Here is a 22,554-nt window from a genome sequence, read left to right as displayed (position 1 = left end):
GCTGTAAGCAAATCTACGGCCATAAATTGTTGACCCATATAAATGCGACACTTTCTGTTTGCGCGCGTGTCAGTGTGTGTCTCTGCATACACACATACATTTGTATGTGTGTGTATAGCGTAGAATGATAAAAAGTGCATGTAATTACACTTGGCTTTAAAAAGCCATTAGTATGTAAAATATTTTTTGCCTTTAAAATGTTCACATTCTAAGCCACACTCGAATGGAAATCCAGTTTTGGCCATAAGAAAAGGGAACGTCGCAGTTACAGTCGCCTGTCTGCAAGTATGTACATACTTACATATATGTATGTAGGTGTGTGTGTGTGTGTCAGCCGGCTTGCGTGTCACAGCAGGTATGATTCTCTCTTTGAGCGTCCAGTCTCTTCGACTGTTGCTTCTGCTTCTGTGTGGGTCTTCTTTCAAGCTTACCACTTATTCGTATCGTACACGGTACATAAACTTAAACATTGATTACCGTTTGCACGCGTGCATTGTATGTATATGTGCCACATACATAGATATGTATGTATGTATGGATACATTGGTATGTGCGAGGGTGGATTTAGAAGTACCCAACCATTCACCCGCCCATACGTGATATGCAATTTGGTGTTTGTAATGTCTGTTGACAACGCTCATTCGAAATTGTGAGGCGGCTTGCATCGATAGTTTATGGTAATTGCGATGTGTATTAGTATCGATAGCACGACTTAGAGCAATTGCATTTGCCAGTTACATTTTCATGCGTGGACTTAATTATTTTTATGATCCGCCCTCGTTTGCATGTGTGTGTGTGTGTGTCTGTTCGTCTGTATGTATGTGTGAATATCCCTGCACAAGTGCTTTCTCCACATTTTAGCCGTCTCCGCGGCTGCGGCCAAGAATCAGCAAAGTAGCTGCGGCAGCAGAGAAGCGTAAATAAACTCTGCAAGTGTATGTGCGTGCCAATGGTGTGTGCGTGTGTGTGTGTGATTGTGTTTATGATGAGTTCATCGAACCTTGGAATTGTTGAGAATTAGCAATTCTTGAAAAATGTTACCAAAACGGGCAACATAAACACACACACAAACACACACACACATCGACTCTTTGGCATTCAAAGAGAGGGAGAGAGCGGGAGCGAGAGAGAGAGAGAGTGAGATTTTGTGAGGAACTCAATGATGAAAGAAAGCCAAGAAGAGACAGCAAAAATAAAAATGCTCGCAGGCATTTTGCTGTTGTTGTCTTTGCCGCCACTGCTGCCTCAGACCCATCCCCCCACTCCCCTCATTCTCAGCTGTTGTTGTTGCTCGCTGCTGCTGACGGTTTGACTGTTGATCGTTGTATGATGATGGCGGCGGCGCTGTGGGGCATGGTTACCGACAAATCAAACTTATGGAGCATCTCGCTCGCTAAGCATTCATTGTTGCACGTTTCAGGTGTTGGTTTTTTCATTTTTTCGTTGTTGCTGTTGTCGATGAAAGCCGCTTTGGTGAAATGCCAAGGGCGACTGACAACTCAAGTGCCCCCCAATGCACTCGAGTGCCTGCCTGACTCTGACTCTGGCTCTTAAGCTACGAAAAAAAGGCGCTTAGGCAATAGCCTGGCCTGAAGTATCTAATGATCATCTGATGCTCGTCTTCGCTTATATCGATTGTACTACTAAGCGCTCTGCGCACTATCGATGACACAAAACCCGTTATCGATGCAAATGAGCACCTGTTGCGCCCGTCACGTGTGCGTGTGTGCGGTGTCGTTTTGTGTGTGTGTGTGTGAGAGAGCATGAGTGTGTTTGTGTGTGTAGTGTTCGACTTGTTTTAGTTTGATGAGAACTTTTCCACATTTTCTTTGACTGCACTTCATTTCGAAATCTATTCAAAAACAAAAAAAAAAATAAAAAACCAAACGAGCCGCCTGAGGGTATTTGTTTTACATACGTATCTCGACAGCATTAGCATATCGCCTTCGTTCCATTATACAATTTTATTCAAATTTTTTACGTAGTCCCAGCCAGAAAAAGGGTGTAAAAGACAAAAGGCAAAACCAAAAAAAAAAACACAAAAATACGAAAAGAAAAAAATACAATTTCATAAAAATAATTAAACTGGTTATAGTTTTTTTCAGTCTTTCTTTCTTTACTTTTGTTGGTTGTTTTTGTCTATAGATACATTTCGATTTTGCTTTTTCGCTTGCTCCACAAATTGGATTGATTAAATAATGTTGCAGCAAGCGAAAACCTTTCACATTTATAAAACTGCAGTTGTGTGTGAGTTTCAATGCTTGTTTCTCTCTACGTATGTACTACGTATGTATGTATGCATGTACATGTGTACTTATGTTTGTGGCCACAAAACACAACACACACTCTTAAAGTCCCATACATATGTATGTATCGGTTTTCTTTGTGTTGTGCACAGCATTTTTAGTTGCTCTTTATTTCTTTTCAATTTTTATGCTTGTCTGTCCCACTGGCTTTCTGCTTCTTCCTCATCGTCATCATCATCATTGCCATCGTCATCGTCATCATTATCTTTGCTGTAAAGTGAAAGGTGCTCCCACAATTCAAAAATGCTTTTTAACTTGAAAAATTGCTACGCTTTGGCTTGCGCTTTGGTTTCTTATAACGTTTTGCGTTTTGCGTTTTTGTATTTTGTAGTTTTTGTTTTTGTATTTTCGGCCATTGCCTGGCAGTCGAAAAGCGTGGTAAATGGTAATTGGTAAACGTAAAGTGGCCCAAAAAGAAAGTGGACGAACAGAAGAATGCTAAAAGGCAACCCTACCCCCGTTGACTGCCTTTCAAATGCCGTTACAAATTAACCGAAAATTAATTTCATTTAATAAATCCGAAATTAAATCAACATAATTTATACTAATTATTATAATGAATTATTCATGTTATACATTTCATGTTAATTCCGCAAAATTGCCATCAAATGATTGTTTGAAATCTTCAAATGAACCTTAAGTAATTTGAGATTTACATTTGATTTGAAAATATTTAAAACAAACAATCGATCGAGGGCGATAACAAATCGATAAATTGATGTTTCAATCATTTTGTTTGTGTGCAAGCGCAATTGACGACTAATTGGCCTTGTTGAGATGCCACAAACACAAAACATTACGTATACGCCGTGTGTTGCAACCCCTATGCAACCCCAAAACCCGATTGGCAACAAATTCAGCAACAACAGCAGCAGCAGCAGCCAAATGACGTGTTTTTGCCGTATTCAAGTTATAAATATAACACAATTGGTATAATAATAGCAGCCGGCACACACACACTCACAGATACACAAATGAAACTGCCCCACTGATATGGCGGGGGCGTGTGTCCTATACGGGTTTAAGCTTATCAACAACATGCATACGCACACATGTGTGTGTGTGTGTGTGAAATTAAAGAGAGAAGTACGCAAGCAATGAGACGCCCTGACGTAGAAAAAACCCACCCGCCAGTTAACTAATTCGTGGCTATAGTAGAAATATTTGCACAAAAAAAAAGAAACAAAATTAAAACGGAAATGTTGTGAAAGTTTGCGAATGGTTTGCGCACAACCCACGCGTAGAGACCGGAGATGGGAGACGGGAGACTCGATTACCATTGCATCTACCCAACTGGAGGCGCTGGCGTGTGTCCTAATCGCATTTTGTGGCATTGTGGTTGCTCGCTCCATACGCTTGGGTGTTAAAGTGGCTCAAAGTGGTTGACTTTGACGCCTTTCACAAAAACCAAAACAGCCAACAGCCAAACACACCATAAAACACAAATAATAAAAGACATTGTCAAGAGGCCATCCGACGGAAGCAACACACAAAATTATGTAGATCAACATACAGAGACAATCAGCATACGATTCGCAGCTTAAACAAATTGATTAAGAGCGCGCTTTTGCTATCTATCTATAGACGGGTGAATCACTTAGGAGGATCATCAATATTGACTCGATTTCCACATGACTCATTTAATTGATAGTGCTTATACGGCATTGACATTGAACGTGTCGCATGGGAAATTAATGTGATAAGCAAGACTCTTTTAATAGGGGCCATTATCGATGGTACCGATCGAAAAGAAACTGCACACAAAGCTAGTTTCTTTATTCACAGATATTGCTTCTATATAATAAACTACTATTATAGTAAGTAAATAGTTTTATATATAATTCATTCTACATGCTATTCCTGATAATTTTGAAATTAAAAAATGTCGTATTTAAAAAAACAATAGTAAGATCTCAATCAGATGTCTATTTAAAATGCTTAACGCATTAACTACTCTTTAAATACTGATCCTAGCACACAAAGCTAGTTTCTTTATTCACAGATATTGCTTCTATATAATAAACTACTTTTATAGTAAGTAAATAGTTTAATATATAAATATAATTCAAACTAGCTTAAGTTTCTACATGCTATTCCTGTTAATTTTGAAATTATAAAATGTCGTATTTAAGAAAACAATAGTAAGATCTCAATCAATGCTTAACGCATTAACTACTCTTTAAATACTGATCCTACCGGTTCACACTTAAAGCTTAAACCAGCTTGTCAGCTAGAAATAGATGCTGCCTTATGGTCGCAACTCCTTTGCCAAAAGCACTCCCCAACCCACCCCGACAACAACTGTCATTACGTGTATTCTCACATGCCCAGCTCCTGTAATGAGGCCCCAACTGTTGCACAACTTGTTGTCATCGCTCTCGCTGTGTTGTTACACTTATCGTATAACACTTCATTAACAAAACAATATGGTGAACACCCACGCACAGGCGGTGGAGAAAAAAGCTTCCGTCTCCTGCCCTTCTCCTTCTTCGCCATTTGCTCCCCACATATTGTAAATTCAATCTATGAATAATTCACACAGAGCCTTCAACTCCTGCCTGACATTGACGTCAAAAGTAAACTAAACAGCTGCTCGCTGCTGTTGCTGCTGCTGCTGCCGGCCGCCCACATGCCGAAACAGATTTAAGAGAGTGCAAAGAGCAACAAAGTGCAAAAAAGAGAGCAAAACCGCAGGCAACGGTTTTTTTTTGTAGTGTGCGCGCATCCTGCACTGCGCAGCGCGTGTAAAATTCGCATGAATGGACTGTGTGCGACTCAATGAATGGTGGGGGCGTCGTCTCTTCAAGTGTAACACGATGATACTATACACACATACAATTACACTCTGCACACACACACACACACACACATACTGTGCGAGTGGACAAATTTAATTATGCGCGCTTTTGCCATATGTTTGAACTTTTTTCATAGAAATGTGCCGCTAACAAAATTTGCAATGGTGCCATCGTCGCAAGTTTTGTGTTGCCTCTTTGTATTTTTTTTTTTTTTTTGGTTTTTTGGCATTCGCTTTGTATTTTAACCTGTTTTTGCAGATTGCAACGCTCCACTCCATTCCGCTTATTGGAAATGTCAAAGTTAAGCAATACGCAAACACACACATACACACATACATCGAGTCAGTCGCATAGACAGCGTCACCATCACACATAGATATTGTTTTACTTTATAGCATATTGAAAGTATCGTGGCTCGAACTAGTTATTCAAATATGCTGAGCAACCGTCTCTCGTCTCTTGTCTCTTGAGACAGTCGCAGAGACTGTTGCCAAGCACGTTTTTCAGTTTTTCAGTTTTGTGGGTTCTCGTGTGCATTTAAAATAGCGGCTCGCTGCACTAAGCCGTTAGAAACTCAACATAACCTCAAACGCAGCAAACTGCACACACACACTCACACACATACACACCTATGCATATGGCAATTCTTTGCATTCACTTCGGTTCAGTTAACTGTTCTATTGTTGTTGGTCGGGTAAAAAGGGTGTCAAATTGAAATGGTTAATAACATTATATACGCTCATAGAGCTAGCAAAATTGAAGTTGGCAAACTTTTGCTTATATAAGCGAAAGTTGCATCAAAAAGCGTTGAAATGTAAATTATAGCTGATTATTTCTTTGTTTTTTCTTTCTTGTATTTAATTTGTGTTGTTGTTGCTGCTGCTGTTTTTGTTTTTTTTGTTGTTTTCGTTTGCTGCTTTGGTTTTCCTTGTGTTGGCCACACTCAATGGTAGATTGGCAAGCTAAGTAAACTTGCTGACTTATTAACTTGAACTTGTTTGTTAATGCTGCAATTTTCTTCTCTCGACTTGACTTTTGGTCTTACCAATTTTGCCCCGTTCGAGAGTCAAGTCTGCTTTGACGTTGTTGTTGCTGTTGTTGTTTCTTTCTTTCTCAGTCAGCATTCTTTTGTGAAGGCGACCGCTTGTTTTTTTTTTGTTTTTTTTGGCTTTCGTCGACCCAAGGTAATCATTTTTACTGGGTTTCTTTAGTGCATAAAACAAAAAAACAACAAACTACAAAACGGTCGAAAAAGTCTAGTTTCTATAATGGAATGTCAAATTGCTGCAGATTGTTTTTAGGACAACACACAACAAAAATACAAAATACATATTTCCTGTTTCCTTTCCATGCCGGAAGATTTGACTAGAAGCTCGCACTCTAGTGTTAATAACCCCTTCACTATACACTGTTGTATACATACTTTTGTGTAGCAGTGTACGCACATACAACAATGTACGTACCACTCACATGCATAATATAAGATTAATTTGAAAGCTGTCTAGCGTGACGTTTTGTTTCCAAGCAACATGTGCCCTTATCGTTTCGAAACAAAATGTGAAAATAGAATTTTAGCTTCCAGCAGCAAAACGTCTTGGTCCTTATCAATAACTTTGGACCACACGGAATACCTAATACATACATAGTAATGCGGCAATGTGTACTCACTTTCCCTCTAAACTGAGTACTGAGAATTATGTAATAATTATACGATCCGGTTCAGTTTGATGAGAACTGATCGTGGAATTTGCATGATTAAACTTCCGATGAAGGATGATAACAAATTGAAATCTCTGTTGATAATGCTCTTCTAAGATGTCACATTATTAATAAAAAAAAAATGTATTAATATGATTTTGGGAAATAAACAATATTATGTTCTAATTATTGTACAATATGAATTGTTTATTTAGTAACTACTGTCTAATCAGAAATTATTTATTATCTCTTATAAGACAGTAAATCTTATCGCAAATTGTAATCGTGTTTATTGTGATCTTTGTATGGGAAAGTACAAATCGATCTCATAAGACATTAAGATTAAAATTTATATATTTCCCAAATGCATTTCACAATGGGATCCCACAGTGGACTATGAAGGAATTTCCAAAGCCGTAGTATTTTCTTATCTCAAATTTCAAATTATTTATTATGATCTCTTGCCTACAGCTTGATAGAAAATCTGATCTGAATGACTTGTAGAAAATGTTTCTATTCTCGGAGTTATTTCAAGTTGTTATCATATAATAGATTAGTCTTTTAGCGGGCACAGGAAATTCCCATTGAAATCTTTGAGAAGTATCCCAAATCAGATTTTTGCGATTAAAGGGATAGAGGCTTTAATCTATATGACTTGAATTCCATTTTTTTGAATTTAGTAGAATTTCACAACTGATCTTCTAATGGCAAAGGACAAGCATTATTTATTATTGATCACTTGTGTACAGTCTACCATAAATAATAGTTATTTCTGAGAAAATTTATAATTATTCAATAGACTTGTTGAAGTAATCAATATTATATTTATAAATATAAAAATGTGTGATGGGTTGCTGACACAACAGATAAGGGACAGCACTTGAAAAATTATGATGATTGCAACAGACTGTGTGCCGTGCGCCTCTTGAATAAAAGGGGGAATTTTATTTCAATGAAAACACACGAGATTGCGGTGATGAACGGTTTACGAGACAGGTTCTGGGATTTTCTGTTGATAAATATTGGAATTTCACTTTTGTTTTCAGTAATTGAGTTACAGCGAATGGATTATCTCCTGCCGCTCTCGCTGTTATTATTTTGCATTGGGTCCAATTGTTATTGAAACTACAGAGAAACTATGAAAAACCCCCAGACGTTACTTTATTTAGTGGCTAAGTTGTTTAAAACGAAAACGAATCAACGAAATAGGCGCGAGAGTCGTAATCAAAACAATTGTGGAGCGTTTCGTTATCTTGGCATTTCTTGCTTTTTCGGGTTACAAAATACTTTTTGTGATAAGATTCTTGATATGCGGCACACAAGGGACGCAATGATAATTTAAATTTTGTTTTGTTTTCAATATAACTAAATGGCCAAATGAGAAAACGATAAAGTGTAAGTTTTAGCCCCGCTGAGAAACGCAATGTTTACGGTCATTCTAATAAATATTTATGTATGCATGTACTCTTTACGTACGTACTTAGACATGCTGATCATAAAAACCACACAAAACCCGCTCACTCACACACACACTTTCAGAGAGTGAGAGAGAGAGGGTCATAGCTGAATTCTGACGTAATCGAGGGCGCACGCCCCGGCGTGTTGCCTCTACTACATACAACAAACAGCTTGTGGCTGCTTACGGCGGGAACAAAAAAAAAAACCTAAACTGCACGCGCGTTTTTCCCGGGAATCTTTTTTGTTATTCGCCTGAGCCTATTTCGGTCTGGCGTCTCGTCGTGTCGCTGCATTATCTCGCTCAGTAATGACACTGACGACCAGAGGTTTTGTCAGTTTAAAGTGCAGTGGCGAGCAAAAAAACAACAACAACAAGAACAACAAAATATGAATAAGAGAAGTCATTAGTTACTTTGCATTTGGCGCAGCTGATAGCTCAGTGCGTCTTATCACTTGACTGTCTCATCTAAGCAAGTGTCTTTCTGTCTGTTTGTCTGTGTGTGTGTGTGCGTCTCTAATAGATTCTTCGTAGTCTTTTGTATTAGAGTCTGGACGTAGTACTCATAAATGTTCCACCGACCGAGGCAGCGACTGCAACGCCGACGTCGACGTCGACTGCGGCAGCGACTGCGACGCTTCCTCGACGGCGACATGTATTCATTACTGTTTCCGCAGCGATAAGCAAGTCTCACAAATGAAGCTCAGAAGAAGAGGAACATCAGCACACACATGCCTTCTTTCATTATATTGAAACCGATTGTCGTCGATTTTGTTTGTGGGGGAGGCGGTGGCGGTGGCGGTGAACGCAACCAATTCGCTCGCTAATGATAAAATTTCTTCTTTTAATTTCTTGGAAAACTCTAATTATCATTATCAGACAAAACACTTTACGTTACGCCACAAATAGTTAGTGACTTCAAGACTCTCCTCTTATCTGACGACCATGTAAATGATATTTTTGAACATAAAAAATCACTAAAAAATTGTTTATTGATACCAGTTTCCTAAGTTTTTCCATTCCCATACCTCCCATACCCCATTCCCGTTACCGCTTTGCACGTATGTAAGTAGCAAACGTAACTGTCAGATAAAAACCTTGGGACCCTCTCCAAACCTATCATATCAAAACATTTTGCAAAAACTTACGCGAGAAATCAAATCGAAATAACAGAATATATCGCAAAACTGGGTGTGCATGTGTGTGTAGAGTGTGTGTGTAGAGTGTGTGTTGTATATCATTTCATAGTGTTGGAGCTGTCGGGTAGTAGCGGCAAGAGTGTCGATTAGATTTGGCTTTTGGTGACTGGCAAAGAGACAGACGACAGACATACAGACAGTTTTATTATGCTGTTTTATGGGACAGGTTTTTTTTGTTTTCTTCCATTTCATTTTATTTTATTTTTTACTTTTCGAGGGGGGGCCGACGCTTAGAGGTCTTGTAAAGCGACTGCTTAATATGCAGGCACGAAGATCACTTTGATCCGAAAGGGAAAATGAAACTACTAAGAGAGAAGAGACTCGTTGCGAGTGTACAAAATTACATACAAAATTAAAACAAAGTTCAGCAATTTCTCCTCTCGTAGCTTCCTAGCAAAGCGTATAATTTGTTTTCTCTATTCTGTAGTCACACTCCATACTTTAATTTCAATTCAAATCAGTGCACGTTTATTTTGTTGCTGTTGTTGTTGTTGTTGTTGTGTTGTACCAACAAATGAGCCTACTGATAAGCCCTTTGTAAACTTAATGTGGGTCATTAATATTTCGTTGAGTTTTTTCCTTTTTTTTCTGTTTTCAAATGCCATTTCATATAATAGCTTTATATAATTGTACACTTTAATTATGGCTTCTCAATTGAGATTTATGGCTGGGCTTAATGCACTTTAAAGTGCGAAATAAAGTCGAAGCTTTTAAGTGAGTGCCTTGTTAATTGGCAAAGGTTCAACGATTCCTCTTAGCCAAGCATTTTGTGTTCCTCAACGCTGGCAAATGTTACAGATCTTCAGATATTCACGTAATCAGCTTAGCCCAGCTAAGCTTTAATGTACTTCAGCGGCTGTCCACAGTCAAAGCTCTTAAGCTCTTGTTGTTTGGCGCGGATATGCAAAGGTTCACCGAGTCCCCTACTTCTTCTTCTTGTTCTTCTATAAATTATTCGTCACCATGGAACATAACATACATACATCTATTATACTATGCATGGAGGTAATTAACACAAAAAAGCTGATAAAGCTTTACCGAACGGAACCATAAATAGAACTGGTTGGTTGTTTGCTTGCTTACCGGATCTAAATCGGAGTCCCATATATCTTTAAGGTCGCCATCGTAGAATGAATCCATATTGAGGTTTATTTTGCGCTCTAAGAACTTTTCAGGTTTTTGGTTTTTCTTTTTTCTTTTCTGTTGTTGTTAAGCTGATTTTTTGCGGTGTTTGTTCCGACTTTCGTTCCACCTGGTTGCAGTCACACAATTTCTTATAGATCTATATACACATATATATATAATTTTCTTTTTCTTTTCTTTGTTGTTGGTGTTGTTGTTTTCGTTTTAGCTAATTATTAAGACTCTCTTTTTGCTCAACTTCTTTTACTCGCTCATGAATTTCGTGTTGTAATTTTAACTAAATTCCTCGTCGCATAAAAAAAGAGTTCTGGACGCGCTTCTTAATAACACTTTTTAGGGCGAAACCTGTTGATTCCAGAGATTGTTTTCACTTGACATTGTTAAAGTCTCTCTCCGTGTGAGTGTATGCGTGTGTGTGTGTGTGTGTAGCGCGAACGTGTGAGTGTGTGTGTTTGGTTGCTTGCTTGTGTATTGGTAGACGAACATACATATGTGTGTGTGTGTGTATAGTTCTAACTTGGTTCACGCGTTGTTGGTTGTCGTTGTTTTGTTGCTTTGTAGCTTGCAATTATAAATTTTTTATTTTTAAATGATTTATTCCAACACAGTTACAATTTTGCACAAACTTTTTTTTAATAGAAAACTGTTATTAATTTTTTTTGATCATTTTACATTTGGATTTAATTTGTTGTTTGCGTTTTGGTTATTATTATTCGTGTATTTGTTGTTTTTTGTTTTACAGATTAAATGGATTCAATTTTTTGTGTGTTGAGACAGCAGCACACGATTTCCATATGGCTGGGCATTGGCCATGTATAATTACATTTAAAATGTGTAGTTAATATCATTAACTATTGCCGCTATTTAATCGAATTGTATATGGTAATACGTATGCGTAAGCGTATACTATATATTTTATGTCTGCTGTATATTATATGTGTGTGTGTGAATATTGATGGTTAGCACAATTAGAATATTGTCCGTAGTGCGACTGCAGCCAAAAACGGTACTAAACTAAATGTCGGTGAAATTCTTGTGAATGCGAACGAACTGCCAGCAGCAGCCGCAGCCGCAGTCGTCGACGCCGTCGTCGTCGTCATCGTCGTCGCTGTCGTAGACTCGTTCAAGCAATCGAGCTCTCTCTCACACATACACTCGCAAGCACGCACACATATTCGCGGGTACGTGAGCAGCGCCCCAAAGCGAAGAGCGCAGTGAATGACTTCATGTACGCTCACTTTGACAATGCCGGTTGCCGGCTTGCGTTTTTCGCCTCTCTTAACACAACTTTCACGCTCTTTTTTTTTTTTTTTGTTGGGTTGTGTGTGAGTGAGTGAGTGTTTTTTTTTCCTTTGTAAAGTGAATGTAAGCAGGCGTCGTTCGTTGTTGTCGTCGCGTCGTCGTCGCCGTCGTAAGCCGGCTTTGACGTCAAGTCAAGACTTGGAGTATAGGAAAAAACACAAAAAAAACTAGTTTCTTCCGACGTTGACGTTGCTGCCACTGCTGCTGCTGCTGGCGTTGCTGTTGCGGCAACATTTGTTAACCTGTTTTTTATTATAGATTTTTTGTTGTTGGTATTTGATTTGATTCCCCCCTCGCACACACACACACACACCAATGCACTCTCTCATTCGACATCTCGCTCTCTAGCTGCTGTGGCCGGCTTGAGTGCTGCCGCTTGGCAACACTTTGCGCTGCTGTGGCTGCTGCTACTGCTGCTGCTGCGCTGCTCAGCGGCTGCTGCTGTTGATCTTGTCAACTTGACCAAGTTATTTGAACTATGCGCATGTGCAGCCCTGTCTAGCTAGCCAAGCCAAGCCAAGTCAACCAGGCAGCAGGCAGCCAAGCAGCCAGTTAGCCAAGCCAAAGCAAGTTAGCTAGCTTTGTCATTTGAAGGCTGTTTGCTCAGGCTCGGCTGCAGCGACGTCAGCTAGCAGCAGCAGCAACAGCAGCATGAGCAGTAGCAGCAGTGGCATAAAGTGAATGTACTTTCAAACCAAAGATCCGGTTTAAGCCAGGCACAGATACAGCCATGATGACGACGGCGACGACGTTTTCACAAATGCTTGTGTAATACATATGGAGAGGCAGAGCCTCTGTATACACAAACATACATCATACAAACCGCACAAACTTACATCCATAGATACAGTATGTATGCATGTATGTATACTCTTACATATGGAGGAGAGCTTTGGCTACAAATTTTGTGTTGTATTTGGACAAAGTTAAAATCCATATGTATATCGAATTGTTGGCCAGGCTTACAAGCTCAAACCGGTCGACTGCCTGTTCGTGATTATCGCACAAAATACAACAACAACAACAATAACATCGAAATGAAATGAAGAAAAAAGTCCCCCCGGGAAAGTATTCGGAATAGTGTGCCTGTTGTGCCTAGAGGCAAGCAACAACAGCAAAGAGCAGACAGAGAGAGAGAGAGAGAGAGAGAAAGACCAGGCATCGTTCGTCTTTACCCCAGATCAATGAGCTTTGATAGCTCGGGCAAGACGCCAACCGCCCCAGAGATCTTTTAATATTTTATATACATACCAATACACACGCAAGCCATTCATTTGTGTATGTGAATCATTGAGAATGTGCATTGTTTGTGTGCGAGTGTGTGTCTACATTAAATTTCATTTCATATCTGCAACTGTGTGTAATAATTCGTCATGCTGGCCGCATTTGAACCCGCATAGCTGCCGGGCCGAACCAAAACCGAACCGCACCGGGCCGGGCCCAACACCGCCCCTAATAAGCAAATCAAAAAAACAGCAATGCTCTTTGCTGTCGATCTCTCACTCACATACACACACACACACTCGGACAATCAGTCGTTTCACATCTAACTCTCTTTGTGTTTAAATACTCTCTTCTCAAATTTTCTGATCGTGCGCTGGCGCTTCAAGTGGTTTTTACAGTTACATAGTATATACTCATATATAGAGAAGGAGAGAGAGAGAGAGAGAGAGAGGGCGCGAGACTAAGCGGGATTGAGACGGGGGAGACAGATACTTTTGTATCTTATGGCTGGCACAAATATTTTTCGCGCAGCGCCCAAGCCACTGAACATTTTTTTTTATTATTATTATTTTATATTATTTGATTTGTGAATCACAACAAAAACCCGTAGATATATGAGTTTGTGTCTCTGTATGTGTGTGTATTGCTGCGTTTCACTGGAAAACAAGATACATTACGTGCCTCTCCTTATTGTTGTTGCTATTTAGGTGTCGGTGTCTGTTGGTCTGGTGCCTCATTGTTTGCGATTCGCATGTTGTTTATCTGCAGCAACATTTTAATCTGTATCTGTACTTCACTAAAGTTTATTTATTTATTTTTTATTCCATAAATATTATTTAGCATTGTATGATTAGATTCTGTTTTTGCCACTGTCACACAACTGCGTAAAGTTGATAATTTAATGACTTCCTCTATGGTACTTGACCAGCGAACTGATCTAGAAAAAATCTTAAAATTGAAGTCTCATTATTATGGCGTTTTTGCTGATATTCCTTAATTATTAATGAATTGAATATTTCTAATCATAGAATGCCACTATCTCAAACTAATGTTTCATGAAAGGTTCTTCAAGTTCTTTTTTTGTTTTGCTTGTGGACAACGATAAGATAGATTCAATTTCAAATTCCTTTTAAAGACCCAAACGATATGTATTTTTGAATGAACTGAACAAAGGACTGAAGTGTGCCATTTGTAAATGAATCATTCAAAACGCAAATTCCTTTGGGCCTCATTATCCATTCACAGCGGGGTCTTACTTATCACAAATGGATGTTTAGCATAAATTCTGCCTGACATCCATATCTGTAGGTATTTCTACAAATTATGTTTGTGGGTTTCAGTCTGTTCGACATGCCTCATTTAAATGTTGATAAAACAATTTTAGTCATTAACGTTTTTTCAACATATTTACTTTCGAAAAAGAAACTTCATCTTGAAGTAAAATTAAATTTTATTTAAACTGTACATTAAACATTGCATTTGTTTATTTACTATAATTAGTAGCGTTAATAGCAGCTGTTTCTGTTGCTTTGTGTATTATTTTGTGGGCCTGAAATACAAGAAAAAAAAAGAATACAAAACTGCATAACAACATATGCCAACAGCTAAAAATATGTACATATGTTTATAATTCATCATTTTCGAAATGATGTTGTTTAGGCCACAGGTTTAGTACATATATATGGCTGTTTGTTGATTAAAGACACCACATTAAGATATTTATGTGCTTACGCCTCACGCCCCCTAACAAAAAATACAAAAGCTTAGCATCTTCTGCGACATCTTATCTATACAATTATTATTTTAATTTTGTCTTTATTTCTTTGACACAGTTTCGACATTATCAGATTGTAAAGCGACACTTGAATGGCTCCCAAAATGTGACAACACAAATGCAATTATTATTCGGTATCTTTTATTTGAAGGTTTCCAAGAAGATTGGCAATTATTAATTTTATTTTTTTATTGCATAACTCCGTATTGATTTGATTTTTATTAAAAGATTATAAGGTCGAGATGATTACTAAGGAGAAGAACAAACTACTGGTTATCCTATTAAGATATTTGTAGAGCAGATACTTGAGCATTGTGACATGATCATAAGCACCTTAAAGAGAATGTTGTCAATATTTGCTTCATCGCATAAACATAGAATTCTTTCATGTTCGTTTCATACCAATTGGTTTTTTGGGGTTTTGGGGCTGGCTTAAAATATAAATGTCTTGAAAGCTGTACAATGAAAATACCAGATGCTTGTAAATAAATGTGAGTGTGTATACATGTGTATTGTAAATTAAATATACTCGCACAGTTCACTGATCGATCCATCCATCCATCCGTCCATCTATACACATTCACACATATGTATACCTGTCCATGTGTAAACATACAAACAGATCCGCACCGGCAGACATTTTGCCGACGTCGTTGTCGTTGTCTTTGGTGTTGGTGTTGTCGTCTTTACAACTGAGTCTACAAAGCGTGTGCATTGATCAGCCTTTTGTGTGGATTCGATCGTGTCTTTTGTCCACACACACACGTTAATACGTTCGTCCATCTGTCAATGCATTTAGTAAAGAAAAAAGAGTAATAAATAATGAAATAAGAAGGCAAATATCATTTATAGGAATTGAGCTATTGAGTATACTATAAAACGCTTGGAAAAATTGGTTACGTTTGCACTTGTTTAAACAAATTCGTAATATATTTCCCCCTCTCTCACGTACTTGTTAGTATTGTCTTTTTTTCTTTTAATTTTTCATATTATTTCTTCGGCTTACAGGTGCAGAGCAGTCGCTGCGACCACGATAAAGTCAGCTAACATAGACGAGCGCTTGTCTTATCGTATTGGCCAAATGCTTGACAATAAATTAGATTTTGTGCAAATTTAAAAAGCGCCATGCGATCCACTCCAACGTTGCTTGGCCTGGCCCAATGATGGTGCACAAAAAAAGAGAACTCGCACAACTGTGTGATTTATATCACAACAGAAAACGGGACGAATGGAAGTTCTAGCCAGCATCAACGAATAAGAAAGCGCTACCCTACTCCAAAAGGTAATGGATACTAATCACTATACTATCGATGAATTACAAATAATTGTGAAATAAATATAATACAAAATGATATTGATGGGTAGCGAAGTGCATCAGCGAATCGTTAAGACCGTTCAGCTGTAGCGCAACATATCTTGAGGCACTTTTTAGCAGCTATGCTGATGTCTTTCGGGCCCCATAAGCAAAATACGGCCAATGCGGTGCTGTTGAGGTCAATGATTTCTTATGCGTCGTTGTCTTTTTGCTGCTGCTTTTCACGCTTTTGGCTTCGGCTTCGGCTTCGACTTTGGCTTTGGCTTTGGCTCACAAAATACTTTTCGAGCATATATTGAATATTAATTAAACAGCTATGCCGGCTTATGTAAACATTCATGCTCGCATGTTACTGACCGAATGATACGAATGAAGAAGTCTCTGGACCACTGACTGCTGTAATGCCAATCTATTAATTCATTTCGATGACATAATGTGATATACATAGTTGGAAATTACGCATACTATGATTCACTAAGTAGAACAGAAAAATATTATCATTTAGGTATCTTCTATACTTACTTACCTCTATCGGAGGCCACAGATTGATAAACAATATACAATTAAGCTAAAAAGAAATGCATGTTTTCTCGATCAATTGTGATATTTTTGGGGAAAAATGGAGCCCATAAATTCAGCGCAATTGAAACTGAGAGGCATCAGTTAGACATTCAACGCGACGTCAATAAAATGTATAAATTTGCGCTATTTTCGTGCTTGGTACTTTGTATGTGCTCATTGAGGCACGTTCATGGAGATGTGTTCGAGGAATGTTCAAATTCGCAGGAAGGAAGTTTTGTTGCCAGCTGGGAGAATTGTCAATCGTATGTTTATTGCGATGGTGATGATTCCATACTGGGTCAGTGCGATGATGGCGAATACTTTGACTCGGAATCTGGGGCATGTGATCTATCAACGAATGTGCGCTGTTTTTTGGATGAGGTCGACGAACCTCCAATGCCAGACGAAGAAGAAGAGGAAGAGGCCGGAGATGACGATTTACCACTTGAACCAGAGCCAACGCCGCCAACAATGGATAATCCAACCACAGTGGACTATTTAAACATTGCACCCGTTGTAAAGCCCAACTGCCCGTTTAGCGATGATCCGAGCCAGGTTATTCTGATGCCCAACAATGCATCATGCACTGGATATTATCTTTGCTATCATGGTCATGCCATGGAAATGCATTGCACTAATGACCTGCATTTCAATGCCCAGAGTGGCCAGTGTGATCATCCCGAAAACGCTCATTGCGCGGTAAGTCGAAGGGAATAGTGAATATTGAAGTTGTTTTGTGATTGTAACCTCGGTCTTGCAGCTGGCTGAGCCGACGGCACACAAGTGCTTGCCCCATATGACCGATTTCTTTCCACATCCGGATAAGTGCAGTTATTTCTACTACTGCATCAAGGGCTTTCTGACGCTGCAACAGTGTCCCTTCTTCTATGGTTGGGATATTGAACGACGAAGCTGTGTGCATCTGAACGTGGCTAAATGCTTTGCCACCTCGAGACGTGCGTAGCCGGAAACGCGATCGGTTTTACCCTAACTTAAAAAAAGAACAGCACAACTCTATCGAAAATAACTTAGGTTGTGTTGTGTACCTGTAATTGATAAGTGCCCTAACATCGTGATAAGTAACAAAGTCGATGGAGTAGAAAAACATGACTCGTTTAATTAAATGCAAGTATTTAGAAGACAATCTGTTATTATTGGGACATATAAAAAGCTAAGCACGCCTCGAAACTGTCGCACAAAATGAGACAATCTATTCGAATTGACATCCTGCCCGTCGTTTTTACCGTCATCATTCTCGGTTGCGTCTTCCCCGTTCGCGCCATTAATATCACCGAATGCGGTAGCAACGAAAATGGGGAATACATGAACATCACTCGCTCGGATTGTAACTACACTGTGATATTTTGTAATGGCCAGAACTCACAGTTCTGCGACGCAATCGATATGTGTGATCCCTCTTACAATTGCCCTGAAGCCACCGATATAAGCGTCAGTACAACAATTGGAACAACATTTAGTACATCGAATGGATCAACATTCAGCACATCGGTTGGATCAACAGTCAGCACAACGCCACGATCGACCACGACAGGAACTCCAGCAGAGGATATACGTGCGAAATGTAGGCGAGGGATTACAGCAAAATATAAATATCCCGGCAATTGTAATTATTACTATTACTGTCTTGAGGGATTTCTGATTGTGGAGCAGTGCCCCTTCGGCTTTGTCTTCAGCGAGGAGACAAAAGCATGTTCGAGGCTAACGCCAGACTATCAGGGTTGCAAGTGATGCGGGAGGAGTTGTGAATGATGGGTTGTTAAACGAAGAACACTTTTAATTAAGAGTCATGTTATGTCAAATTCATTTTTAATTAATAAATAAATATGAGCTAATCGCCTTATCAAAACAAACATGTAGCGAAAGAGACCTATAAAGCAGACGTTGTTAGCTGTCGGTATCAGCAGTTTGATGCGAACTTATATGTTGAAACTCCTACTACTTGTACTTGGGTGCCTGCCGCCTGGGCAGCTGATTGAGGCGGCGTTCCTGCAGGAATGCGAAGGCTACATCATCACTCTTATTACCAATCCGAATTCAGAGTGTAGCGAGTTTATCCATTGCGATGGCGATAATTCCTATTACTGTAATGGAGAATGCGACGAGCCTGTGAGTTGCTACGAAACCACTCCGGTGGACACAACCACACAACAACTCCTGTCGACCGTCACCAGAGAGGCGAGCACCAATAATGTCTATACAGAGCCCTACACAACTACTACGAAGATATCAACAACTACTACGAAGAGAACAACAACCACTGTAACCACTACAACGAAGACCAGCAGCAATAATCCTTATGTCATCTGCAGAGAGTCTGGCCAAAATATGGTTTTCCCTTATCCACCGAATAATAGCTATTATTATCAGTGCATTTCAAAATATCTTCTGCTGCAGCAATGCCCGCAGAATTTTTTCTTCAATGAGTCAGAGGGTAAATGCACGGGTCGGAGTCCTTATCGATTGTAAACTGTATTTTTCGTGGTAATAAAGCAACTCATTCGAGAGCCGAGACAATCATCAGAAGCAGCAGTTTTACATGCCATGTTTCAAAGGCAAATTAACGTTTGATAACCCCGAAGAATCGAAACATTTAAAAGGTTTCCATATCTTTTGGGTTGTTTAGTCGCCCATTGACAGCAACTGCGGAAGCATGCATAATTCTAAAAGATACTGTGCGTTTTTACTGGTGTTAGTTTGCCTCTTTGGCTCTGAATCTCTGGCTGATATTTTCGAGCAGTGTAATGAAGAAAACGATCAACAGTTTATAGTGTCTAACACGAGTTGCACTCATTTCATTCTCTGCAACGGAGAGGACTCCCATGAAGGCGAATGCCCAGACGGAGACAGATTTAATGCTGAGGAGCAAATGTGTGAGCTTATGGAGGATATCGATTGTCGCACTGGCCAGTCCATTGATATTAATAACAGCATTATCATGGGAAGTGCTACCGCAGCTCCAGAAACAACTACAACTACACTGACTTCAACGCTAGCAGTTGTCCAAACTACAAGCCCATCTCCTGCGAATAGTAGCCCCGCCAGCAGCTTAACAATTTCATCCAGCAATCCAGTATTTACCTCTGTGGCTAGCATCTGTCCACGCGCAGATAATCCCAATCAAATCGTGCTCTTGGCTCATGAACAATCCTGTTCCGACTACTTTATTTGCTACGGTGGTCAACCTATTGCCATGCACTGTGCGCCGACTTTGCATTTTAATGTAAAAACTGGAAAGTGCGACAAAGCTGAGATAGTTAAATGTTTGGTAAGCAAATTAAATATTATTACACAATTTGAAACCGTTGCAATTTTGATGATTAAATTACAGAGATCGAGCATTGCCGTTCGGGATCAGTGTAAGAAGCACACTGTTGATGTTTACCCACATCCAGATAATTGCAACTATTTTTACTATTGCCGCAATGGTTACCTTTTGCTTCAGCAGTGCCCATTCTTCTATGGCTGGGATTATGATAAGCGTTCTTGTGTAGCGATTCGTCAGGCCAAATGTTATGGTCGTACTCGTATTTGATTAACTACAACTGTAAATGTCATTTAAATAAATTTGTTTCTTTTTTCCACTAATTTGTTGTCAACTTCTAATGAAAGATTGCAAACTAACATATTTATGTGGCAGTTGAGGTCATTAGCATGGCACAAAGATAAAAGATCATTTCGAAAGGAATAGTATAGCAAAAAGCTGACGTTAGTCAACATTTAAAAGTTGTTTGAGTTTTGTAGAGAAACAATTTAAATACATTTATTTCTATTCCAAGCAACGATAAGATAAAAAATAAATAAACATTTAATATGTATATGAAAAAGATTATTAATTATTGAACTGTCATTCTAGATTATAACTTAAGTATCCAAAGTTCACTAAATAATATAAATACTCAATTCAATAATTTTTGGAAAAAATTTTCTTTTTATCTACCTTATATGTGACAGATTTAACAGAGTTTTATAACGACAAGTTGTATAAATTATGTTAAATCAGATTACGAGCTAATCTAAATAAGCCTTTGCTTTTTTTTATAAATAAGATAATAGTTAACTTATTGTCATATATGAAATAAAATAAAACTTTACCAAACAATACGAGTATTTATCTACTTAGAAATTCCCAATTTGGAGCTTAAACCAAACAAAATTCTTTTCAAATCAATCATTTTAGATTAGAACAAGGTGAGAACATAGATCACTTATATTGGAAAACACTGGATATTTCACAATCCGTCAATTGGTTGTATCTTGTCATTCCATAAAGTTATCAACACGAGTTCTTCTCAAGGCCATCACAATACTCTATCTGAGCAAGTACTGATTCATTACATATAGTATTTTCTAGAAATTAGAAATTGAAACTATCTCCGGTAAAACAGGAAAAAATAGACCCATTGACCGATATAAACAAGTCGTCTAACCAAGGACAAAGGGAAGTTGCCTTGCTTTTTCTTTATCGCACAACATAACATAATTAATTGAGTTTTCATTGTCGAACGGTACAATCTATTGTAGCTAATCTCAATTCAAAGACCTCTTTGTGATCGACATTGTAAAATTAATAACGCCAAGACGCGCTTCTTTTCATTCCCGTGTTAATTTCTTGAATCTATATGTCGATCGCTTGTGTGAAAAAAAGTGATGCAGAAAAATGCCGGCAGAGAATGTTTTGGTTGAAGGTCTTATCAATACGTTGACACGCAATTGAAAAATGTTAATTTTCTGATATTGCCGTGTGCTATGTGCTCTGGTTTGTTTTGGCATATATGCCAAGTTCTAGAGGCATTACGAAATTAGAATAAAATTGCGCTTTACGGAAGCCTGACACACTTTGAAATGGCTTACATTTCAACTTTTCTAGGTTGATCCTTTTTAACCCATTAAATAATTGCAACTATACTAACAATATTGATTTTTCAGTGATTTTGCTGCTCGATACGACGTTGACAGCCTCCTCACAACTGCAATGGATGAGGAAGCCAACCAACTCGGTAACAATACGCCAGAGTGCTGGAGGCTTGTGTGCCAATCACTTGGCTGGCTCATTTGTGGAGCATGCCGAAGACTGTCGGTTGTTTTATCTGTGCATGGAGCGTGGTGATGCTGTGCTGGCCTCCTGCCCGTCAACGATGCTGTTCAACTCGGAGAATAAAATTTGCGATGCGCCAGAGAATGTGAGATGCACGAATAGCAGCAGCAACACTGGTAGTGGAAGCACTAGCAATCCGCCGCCCAGTGCCAGCGACAATGACTTAAACAACATGGTCACGGATGCCGCCACTTATTGTGCCACGTTAACGCCTCAGCCGGAAAACGATCGCATTGTTTATATAGGCAGCTCGACCAGCTGTAATAATTACTACATTTGTTATTATGGACAGGCCATTCCGCAGACATGCAGCGCGGAGTTGCACTGGAATGCAGTGACGGCCAAATGCGATTTGCCGGAGAGAGCACAATGTACACTGGAAACTCCGCCAAATACGCCGCCAGCGGATAGTACAAATATCTCCAATGAACTAATCCATTGCCCACCCCATGGACAGCATTTGTATCCACATATGCGGCGCTGTGAGTTCTTCATTTATTGCGTTAAGGGCTACGCCACCTTGCAACAGTGCCCCTTTTATTACTATTTCGATGTTGTTACCAAAAGCTGTCAATGGTCTCGTACGGCAATCTGTGCGAGGGATTTAAATTTCGCGCGTCATTAGTAATAAGTTTGTCTATCGACTTCGATTGTTTGTTAAA

The 22,554-nt window shown here is 39.0% G+C and overlaps 5 protein-coding genes across 6 annotated transcripts in view; 4 read left to right on the top strand and 1 right to left on the bottom strand.

The window, feature by feature from the left end:
• LOC132789241 (cyclic AMP response element-binding protein A) overlaps positions 1–11,623 on the bottom strand; it is a 17,999-nt gene extending 6,376 nt beyond the window's left edge. Inside the window, 1 exon segment of the mRNA XM_060797126.1 lies at positions 10,541–11,623. Coding sequence (XP_060653109.1) covers positions 10,541–10,597 — 57 coding nt within the window. The 5' untranslated portion in view covers positions 10,598–11,623.
• LOC132789246 (probable chitinase 10) overlaps positions 1–22,554 on the top strand; it is a 22,987-nt gene extending 433 nt beyond the window's left edge. Inside the window, exons 1-2 of one of the 2 annotated variants that reach the window (XM_060797132.1) lie at positions 21,617–21,664; positions 21,724–22,554. In XM_060797132.1, the coding sequence (XP_060653115.1) occupies positions 21,640–21,664; positions 21,724–22,517 (819 nt within the window). In that variant the 5' untranslated portion in view covers positions 21,617–21,639 and the 3' untranslated portion in view covers positions 22,518–22,554. Of the gene's footprint in view, positions 1–21,616; positions 21,665–21,723 lie in introns of those variants that run through there. The other variant, XM_060797131.1, reaches the window with a different exon arrangement.
• Positions 7,822–20,492, top strand: LOC132792707 (uncharacterized). Its single transcript, XM_060802156.1, has 7 exons — positions 7,822–8,197; positions 15,909–17,475; positions 17,537–17,736; positions 17,982–18,349; positions 18,836–19,056; positions 19,421–20,062; positions 20,126–20,492. Exons 2-7 carry the CDS (start codon positions 16,798–16,800, stop codon positions 20,327–20,329), a joined length of 2,313 nt encoding a protein of 770 aa, XP_060658139.1. The 5' UTR covers positions 7,822–8,197; positions 15,909–16,797; the 3' UTR covers positions 20,330–20,492.
• On the top strand, positions 17,746–18,538 carry LOC132789252 (uncharacterized). Its single transcript, XM_060797140.1, has one exon. The coding sequence runs from the start codon at positions 17,977–17,979 to the stop codon at positions 18,523–18,525; it is 549 nt and encodes a 182-aa protein (XP_060653123.1). The 5' UTR covers positions 17,746–17,976; the 3' UTR covers positions 18,526–18,538.
• LOC132789251 (uncharacterized) lies at positions 18,706–19,337 on the top strand. Its single transcript, XM_060797139.1, has one exon. It carries the CDS (start codon positions 18,706–18,708, stop codon positions 19,261–19,263), a length of 558 nt encoding a protein of 185 aa, XP_060653122.1. The 3' UTR covers positions 19,264–19,337.

The sequence above is a fragment of the Drosophila nasuta genome, chromosome 3 (genome assembly GCF_023558535.2).
Source record: "Drosophila nasuta strain 15112-1781.00 chromosome 3, ASM2355853v1, whole genome shotgun sequence".
In the NCBI taxonomy this organism is placed as follows: Eukaryota; Metazoa; Arthropoda; class Insecta; order Diptera; family Drosophilidae; genus Drosophila; species Drosophila nasuta.
Note: the sequence above shows the minus strand (reverse complement) of the source record. Positions and strands in the feature narration are given on the sequence as shown.